Source organism: Nyctibius grandis, chromosome W (assembly GCF_013368605.1).
Source record: "Nyctibius grandis isolate bNycGra1 chromosome W, bNycGra1.pri, whole genome shotgun sequence".
NCBI lineage: Eukaryota > Metazoa > Chordata > Aves > Nyctibiiformes > Nyctibiidae > Nyctibius > Nyctibius grandis.
The window spans coordinates 24,215,739-24,224,554 of record NC_090694.1 but is presented as its reverse complement, the minus strand read 5'-3'; the positions used below and the strand labels follow the sequence as shown (position 1 = coordinate 24,224,554).

General features: G+C 55.1%; 1 protein-coding gene across 1 annotated transcript; it reads right to left on the bottom strand.

The window, feature by feature from the left end:
- Positions 1–1,142: 1,142 nt before the first annotated feature.
- LOC137675728 (uncharacterized) lies at positions 1,143–8,181 on the bottom strand. Its single transcript, XM_068421916.1, is given in 6 exon segments — positions 1,143–1,474; positions 2,304–2,408; positions 3,901–3,930; positions 3,932–4,369; positions 4,899–5,118; positions 8,132–8,181. Coding segments are annotated over 6 exon segments (1,011 nt in total). The 3' UTR covers positions 1,143–1,306.
- Between the last annotated feature and the right edge of the window lie 635 nt (positions 8,182–8,816).

Below are 8,816 nucleotides of genomic sequence, written 5' to 3'. Positions count from 1 at the left end.
CCCCGCCCCCAGAAGCGGGAACACCTTCTAGATACCTTAGGGAGTTTCCACAGACAGACCAGTAGATGTTACCTAGCTCAATCATTCAGTAAGCAAACGCTGCACCAGTGCAGTGTCAAGGAAGCATCATGTGTCGGTTTCCATCTACTTCAGGTAAATCCTTTCCATCTCCTCCCCGGGGAAGATTAAATAAAGGTGAAGTCCTCGGGTTACTTACACGCCCCTGTCGCCAAACTCCACCTGATCGCCTCGGGATATAGAAGAGATGACGAGTCTGCCTCCCAGCGGGCGTCTCAGATGCCTCGGTATCACAGCGTTCAAGGGCAACGAAGGATCGCCCTGCTTTCCCCTGCCCATCTCCCCTTTTTTAATAGCTGTTAAAGAAAGAGGAAGTTTGCCGTCTCCCTGCGATGTAGCTTTGGTTTGGGTCTGGCTGGGATGGAGTTAACTTTCCCCACGGCAGCCCTCATAGTGCTGCGCGTCCCTCGTAGTTGTAGCTAGAAGGGTGTTGATAACACCCCAATGTTTTGGCTACTGCTGAGCAGTGCTCCCACAGCGTGGAGGCTGTCTCCCCAACCCCCCCCTCCCCGCCCCCAAAGTCCAGTAAGCCGGGGGTGGGCAAGAGGTTGGGAGGGGACAGAGCCAGGACAGCTGGCCCAAAGTGACAAAAGAGAGATTCCACTGTGCTATGGAAGCACCACAGCTGCCATTCAGGCCGACTGTTTTCTCCTACCACATCCCTCCTCACCAGAAAAGGGATATCAACGGGGCCTTATCACACAGCCGCTGATAAAGCGCTCCAACAGGAGTTGGACGCTTCCGACACGTCGCGCTGTGCCGAAACCACCCTTGTGCGGCGTGCCTGTAGCGTCACGTACAGTATTTTCTAAAGTTTTCGCAGCAGCCTACGCTGGCTTTATGTACATTTGCGTACCGCTTCCAAAAAGCTAAGAGTTTGCTTCCTACAAGACGCAGGAGACTGCTAAGCGGGTTCCAGCGTCACGCTTCAAATGACGGGGCAAATCACTACCTATCTATAGAACGCTGTTAACAGACTGAAACGTTGCACGTACTTACACTCCGGGGAGACACCATTTTAACTTGCAGAGCTATTTCCCTCAGTAAGACGCGCAAGACAGAGGTGATATCCCCATGCTAAATCTTTATTGTGCAACTGCTGCTCAAAGCTTTTATTACCTTCCACAGACACACGTCACCGAAAATTAGACGTCAACAGTGGCTAGACTGACGAAATCCGTTCAGTGGCGATTTGTACACGTGCGGCAACTCTTGTGGTGCAAAAATCTTAGCCAGGCGGCCAGCCCAACCGACGGCCACCCAGAACGTGTAGATGTTGTACGTGACAGGCAGACTGCCCACCCTCGGGCCCTTCATCCGCAACCGTCCGGAATCCATTGGTCAGGCCCAGGTGAGCAGCGCGCTTCTTGCCAGCAGTCATTAAATGCCCAAGAAGCTGGAGAAGGAAGTACAAAACCATAAATAAATAAAATGAAAAGCCACACGCAAAGGGGGGAGAGGGCAGGAAGGGAAGGAGTGAGAGCAGAGAACCACCCAGAGAAACCAGTTAGCCAATTCCTAGCGATTCAACCATTGCGCTTCAGATTACTGTCTGTCCGCCTGCAACTGACATTTTCCAAGCAAAGCTCCAAAGACCGATTGTGCAGGCTATAGGGAAAGAGGGGAGGGGTAAAAAAAAAAAAAAAAAAAAAGAGCTGTGCAATTTTTTTCAAGCTAGACAGTAACGGACTACAAAACAGCCACAGAAGCTAAGTTTGTCTCCGGGTTAAAGCCCCCATTACATCTTCGGGCAACATAAGCAACTCTGGTGGAAAATAAACTTTAGGCTGCCTTTTGCGCGGCTTTACAGAGTCTTTGAACTTGACTTTTATAGCTAAAAGTGAAGCATCCAGCACCTCTCAACCAGCTTTGCCCTTCCCTCACCCCTGACCTGCCAGAAACCCCAAGCCCTCTTCTCCGTATTAGAAGAAGTACTACTGCTCTCACTCCAAACCATGACAAGAGGCATCAGACTGCGCTCCAAAACGACGCTGCATTTTGCACCAGAAGTACTCGCCCAGGGATGAGCGCTGCTTTATATCACTCCTTTTAGTCAAAAAGCTCAATTCCATTACAAGCTAGAGGCAAAAGATTATAGCGCCAGAAAGCCCAAAATAGCCTACTGTGCCCTATCAAGAGGAAAAGAGGGGATGGGAGAGAGTCTAGTAAATTAGGAACTAATTACAGGTACAGCTTAGCGTACAGAAAGCTTCCACAGTACTTACAGGTTCACCAGAATCTTCCGCTTCAGATAACCTGATAATTGGCTCCTTAGGCACGACTAGGAAAAGCGCCGGAGCTTGGGGTGAAAGATCACGGAACGCAAGGCACTGGAGGAAGAGCACACAGTTAAAACGTAATTGGCTTCAGAGAAAGGTAACAGCTTAAGCAAATCAATGTGCCCCACTGAACTCGTACAGAAGCAGATTACCAGATACCCCAAACACAAGCCGAAACGCTGATTTTTCTTACGCGATATTAATGCTTTCTATACGCAAAAGACGACGTATTTGCAGAGCCCCCTCCAGAAGCGGGATCCAGCATGCAAGGCGATGGGGGCAAGGAGACGGGCCAGTACTTCAGATTAGCGACCTCCGGTATGTTTTAATTTGGGTTGATCATTTCCTAAGCGGTTTTGCTATTCGATGTGGTCCACGCAGAGGCAGGAGACGAACGGCCTAACTGAATCGGCAAAGACTTCAGTGAAGCGGAAGATCAGCGGCCGCTCATTTTCCACGGTACAGGGAGCTCGAGTATTGAACAAAAGCATAATCACAGGAAGCCTGCGAGGGCATAGTACGAGTCTGTCTTCTATGTTGCACGTAAACCCTACCTTCAAAAGCAGAAGACATCCCTAACTGTTAATCTTCAGCATTTTAATTAAAAAATTAGACGGGATACTAACTTAAAGTTAACATCGCGTAGGTAACGGCTGCGTGTTTTCCCCCCAGTCTAAGCAGCTCACTCCAGTTCCTAGCACGTTGTGGTGCACCAGCATCCGTGAACCTTGCAAGCATGCTGTTGTCACGGTCCCACTTCACCACAGAAACAAGGCCTGGGAAGCTTTTGCAGCCTGCAGGATGCCCGGCTGCTAGATTTTTTTTTTTTAAGACAAATAAGAAAAGCTGTAACTCTTTGCTTTAATAATCCAGTTTGGGGGCTCAGAACCAAAGCCTAGCACAGCAGAGCTGTGAAATCTCTATGATGCTATTACGAGGCACCTCAAGACCTGCATTTCTCCTATGCAGAACTAACTCATTACGGTCGCTCACTCAGACGTTCGCTGTTTACATCCAGCCAGCCAGCCGTACACCTGGAATCCCCGAGGAGACCGACTGCGCGTGCTTCATCTAAGGCTTCAAGACTATCATCCTCCCCGAGGTAGGGCCGCTCCCATCCCTCGGCAGCAAACTTTGCACGACTTGCAGTGCCAAGGGGATATCACGCGGCAAACGTCTGCGGCTGCCACCAAGTGCGTCACCGTCAGAGGCCCTCCTCTACGCGCGCGCGCACACGACACGGCGGGGCTGGGAACCGAGGCGAGCCGGACAGCACCAGCAACCCAGTACGCGCCGCGGCAGCCGGGGGGGGGGCACCGAAGAAGCGCGATGCTTTAGGGGTGGTGCCGTAGAGAGCGCCACAACCCAGAGAGGCCCCGTCCGTCCCCCGCCCCTCCGCCCACCCGCAGCAACGCCGCCACCCGCCCTGCCGCGCTCCCGGGCACCGCGCAACGGGTCCTCGGCTCAGGGTGCCTGCGAGCGCGGGGGGAGGGGGAGGGGGGGAAGGGAAGAGGAACCGCGCACAGAGCAAAGCCGCGGCTACCTCCTCGTCCTCGTAGATGACGTTGGCGGGGAAGCGCCTTGCCGATGATCTTTCCGAAGACAGTAGTGGCGCCACCGGCCCGGGCGGCCCGCGCCCCAATAATCTCGTCAGCCACGACAACGCCCGTTGTCGTCGCCCCCGCGCTTCCTCCACTCGGCCAGGCCCTCCGCGGCGCCCATTGGGCCGCCAGATCGCCGCCGGCCGATCCCGCGCCTCGATTGGCTGTCTCGTCTGTCGGGTTCGCCTGTCCCCGCCCCCTCGGCGGGTCCGCCCTCGTCGACCTGGTGCTTGCCGGGGCTCGGGGAGTTTGCGTGCCCTCGGGGCGCGGAGGGATCCGACCTGGGGGTGGAGGGAGAAGCCGTGGGGCGAGTCCGCGGAGGGATCTGCGACGTGTGGTGCTGCGACCCCGTGGGCGGGCAGCGAGGTCTCGGAAGAGGCTGTTGTAGCTAGAAGTACTATTTATTGTTATTTGTTACCGCATCGAGTCCACCCCAAACGTGCTCGTGGCTTTTTGGTGCTGCTCCCTCCGGTCAAGTGACCGCTTTTGCCAGGGCAGGGCAGGGCAGGGCAGGGCAGGCCTTAACTTTTCAGAACATTTCGCAGAACCAACAGAAGTCGCTCTAAATTGCTCCCCGAAAGCCCCACTTCAATTGCAGACGTTTCTAAGCTGCACGCCTCCTGGGAGAAAATAAAATACAAAGCGTGTGTTCAGCACTGGTGGCTCGAGGGCTGGAGGGCAGATCAAGACAGGATTTGCGCTAAGCTGGGTAGGAGGCGTTTAGAAAAACAGGCAGTGCCCCCAAAGCTGCCCAAGGGTGGTCTGTGGTGCCCTGCACCCCCGGGGACAGTGAGCAATTTGACTGGTCTACACAACTGTATTGTAACATATATAAACCCTGCTTTCCTCTATATCGGGCTAAGGGTATCCTTAGCCCTCTTTGCGGCAAGGGCACATTGTCGGCTCATGTTCAACTTGGTGTCCACCAGGAGCCCCCCACGTGCTTTTCTGCAAAGCTGCTTTCCAGCCGGTCGGCCTCCAGCATGTACTGGTGCATGGGGTTGTTCCTCCCCAGGTGCAGGACTGTGCCCTTCCCCTCGTTGAACCGCACGAGGCTCCTGCCGGCCCATTTCTCCAGCCCGTCGAGGTCCCTCTGGACGGCAGCACAGCCCTCCGGCGTATCAGCCACTCCTCCCAGTTTTGTGTCATCAGCAAACTCGCTGAGGGTACAGTCCGTCTACCCATCATCCAGATCACGGATGCGGGAACGGTGATTGCCAGTGAAAACGGAGGAGAAAAATCGTCGAGTACCTCAGCCTTCTCCGTGTCGGTTGTCACGAGCTCTCCTGTCCTATTTATCGGAGGGGGGTGGGGGTGGTGTACGTTTTCTCTAGTCTTCCTTCTCTGACCAACGCACCTGTAGAAGCCCTTCTTATGATTCTTCACATCCCTTGCCAAATTCAGCTCCAGCTGTGCCTTAGCTTTCCTGATCCCATCCCTACGCGCCCGGGCAGCATCCCCCTATTCTTCCCAGGACGCGTGTCCCTGCCTCCACCGCCTATGCATTTCCTTCTCGCGCTTCAGCTCGACCAGAAGGTCCTTGCTCAGCCACGCTGCTCGCCTGCCTTCCTTGCCTGATTTCTTACGCGTGGGAATCGAGAGCTCTTGTGCTCTAAGGAAAACGTCCTTAAAGAGCTGCCAGCTCCCTTCTGCTCCTTCTGCTCGGTGGCTTCCAACGCCTCCTGTTTGTTACCCGTGCTGCGTGCATTGGGATGGAGGCACTTCAGTTGGGCTGTCGACCGTGTCACCTTTTCGGAGGCTCAAGCCCCGATTCCTTTGCGGCATTTCTCAGCTGTTCCCCTGTTGGTTCCTAACGCATCAGCGGCCCCTGGCTCTTCTCCGTTGCTCAAAACTCCATCCCCTTCCCCCGCTGAGTCTCGTTTAAAGCCCTCCTTGTAAGTCTGGCCAGCTTGTTGGCGAAGACCCTCTTGCCCCGCTTGGTCAGGTCAATCCCATCAGCTCCCAACAGACCCGGCTTCTCAAAGGTAGATCCGCGACCATGGAAGCCAAAACCTTGCGTGTGGCACCAGCTACGCAGCCAGGCATTCACCTGTTCAATCCGTCTCCTCCTTCCTGGACCCCTTCCTCTGACTGGGAGGATAGAGGAGGCCACCACCTGTGCTCCCGATCCTTTTAACATTGCTCCGAGGGACATATGCTCTCTTTGGAGGGTTCTAAGTCGCCTCGTCAGACCCTACACGGAATGGTAGGAGCGGACGATAACCCGGAGGGTTCACCAGGCTCGGCAGCCTCTCAGCGAGGCCACGAATGCGAGCTCCCGGTAGGCAGCAGGCTTCTCTAGACAAATCGTCTGGACGGCAAATGGGTGCTTCGGTGCCTCTCAGTAGGGAATCTCCGATTACTAATACCTTACGTGCTTTTCTGGTGGCACTGGTTCTAATGCGGGTGGGTGGTTGGGTCAGCTTTGCACGGTTGGCTTGTCCTGGCTCCTGTCCGTTACTCGCGTGCTCTTCAGTCTCCAGCCCCAGAGCATCCTGTCTGTTACGTAGGGACACTTCAGGAGATGGGGGAGGGTTCTTCCTTCTACCCCGAGCACAGACAAGCGTCCAGTCTCCTTCATCTCGTGAGTTGCTTGTGTCAGTCAGCTCGAGGGTGGATTCAGGCTTACCTTCCTCTTGCGCAGCCTTAAGGCAGGCTGTCGCTCAGCCTGGGACAGCGTACAATGCCGCGCATCGATCTCCTGCTCGCGGTCCCGGATATACCGTGCTGCCTGTCGAGCTCCTCTTGTAACATAGTTACTTGTCCAAGGAGATCTTCCAGCTGGCCGCGCTCGCAGCTATGACATCCGCCGCTGCCTTCGGGTGCTAGGGGGACTTCCAGGGACTGGAGCTCCGTGCAGCCCGAGGTCTAGACAGCTATATCAGTCCTCGGGAGGCCCGTTTGGGGGGGAGACGTCAGCATAGCTAGGCTGTAGTGCTTCCGTTTGGGTTGCGGCCACAGCCTTGCAGTTGTGGCAGGTGGACGCCGTTTTCTTTCAGCAGGTCACCTCGAAGTCCCAGGACAGAAGAGAAAGGGCGGCAAGGTACCGGCGGGGGGAGGGGGGGGGGGAAGGGAGAGAAGGGGCCGCTGCAGTCCCACAGCCTTTTCCATGTCCTGTGTCACCAGGTCCCCCCGCCTCATTCAGCAGAGGGCCCACATTTTCCATAGCCTTCCTTTTGTCACCTATGTACTTATAGAAGCCCTTCTTGTTGTCTTTGACATCCCTTGCCAGATTCAATTGCAGTTGGGAATTCCAGCTTTCCTAACCTCAGCCCTGCATGCTCGGACAACGTCTCCGTATTCCGCCCAGGTTACCCGTCCTCGCTTCCACCCTCTGCAGGCTTCCTTTCTGTGCTTGAGTTTGGCCAGGAGCTCCTTGCTCATCCACGCAGGCCTCCCGGCACTTTTGCCCCACTTCCTGCTCGTTGGGATGGACCGCTCTTGAGCTTGGAGGAGGTGACCCTCCAGTATTAACCAGCTTTCTTGGGCCTGTCGCGGAGGAGGGTTTAGATAAAAGTGCGACTTGCCAGAGCTCGATGGCAAGGGTCGCTCTATTACTTACTACACGGAGGAGACATACAGAGGGAAAATCGGGTTAGAAGCCATTTTTTAGAATGAGTTACACGGGGACTGGAGATGCAGAAAGGTAAGGGAGACCCTCCCGTTGAGTCACGAGGTTCAGAAAGGACCCCCTTGCTCCGGAGAGGGGCCCGACCCGAACAAAGAAATCCCTCTCCGGAGGCACCCAGCTCAAGCCGACCCTGCTGCTGTACCACTCTATTAAATTATTTATTTTTATAAAATCCCATGCCTGAGAGTCTGCTTCGGGAAACCTAGGGTCCGAACTGCGGCGCAAACTAACACCGGACGCCCAGACGGAAGGTGAGTGAATTGGGAATAAGCACGATGAACCTTTGAAATCTTAGCTAAGTGCCATAAAGAATCGGGGGTGCACATATAGTCCTTTAGCTAGAAGCACATATAATCCTTTAGCTATAACCCGTTGACCGAGTCTGGGACTAGGAGTGGATCCAGCCGCACCTAGGCTCCTCTCTGAGGAGGAGTTCAGAAAGCAAGGGGGGTCCTTTCTGAACCTCGTGACTCAACGGGAGGGTCTCCCTTACCTTTTTGCATCTCCAGTCCCCGTGTAAATCATTCTAAATCGATGCCCACCGCGTCTCCGTGATCCCAACAGGATCGTAGCCCTGCAACTGCACACGCATCGCTGACTCCTCATGCTTATTCCCCATACTGCGTGCGTTAGTGTACAGGCACTTCAGAGAGGCACCCCAGCATGTTGACTCCCTAGAAAGGGTTTTGGGGATTTCTCCATAACGGTGCCTTGTAGGCACTTCCTTGCTTACATGCAAATGCTGGAGGTGACCCGGCTTAAGCCCCGTTCTGTTGATCTTGCGATCCCTTCCTGTCACATCACCCCCCTGCCCTTTGCTCAGCGACCCTGTCCGTCACTCCCTCACAGGGCTGCTGGTTACTCTCTCCCGCCCCCCTCATTCTTAGTTTAAAGCCCTCCTAATGAGGTCGGCTACCCTACTGGCAAAAATACCTTTGCCCCGCTTAGTGAGGTGGATCCCCTCTCTCCCAAGCAGACGCTGATCCACAAACAGGGTCCCACGGTCACAGAACCCAAAACCCTGTCGCCAGCCCCAGCTCCGCAGCCAATCGTTGACCCGCATTATCAGTGCCCTCCTCCTCCCACCCTTTCCCCTCTCCGGCAGGACTGAGGAGAACGCCACCTGGGCCCCCACGCCCTTGACTACCGCCCTCGGAGCTCTGGGGTCATCGCTAGGGGAAACCTGGTGTGCCGGACGCACTCCTCCCGTTCGAACTAACTGAACTT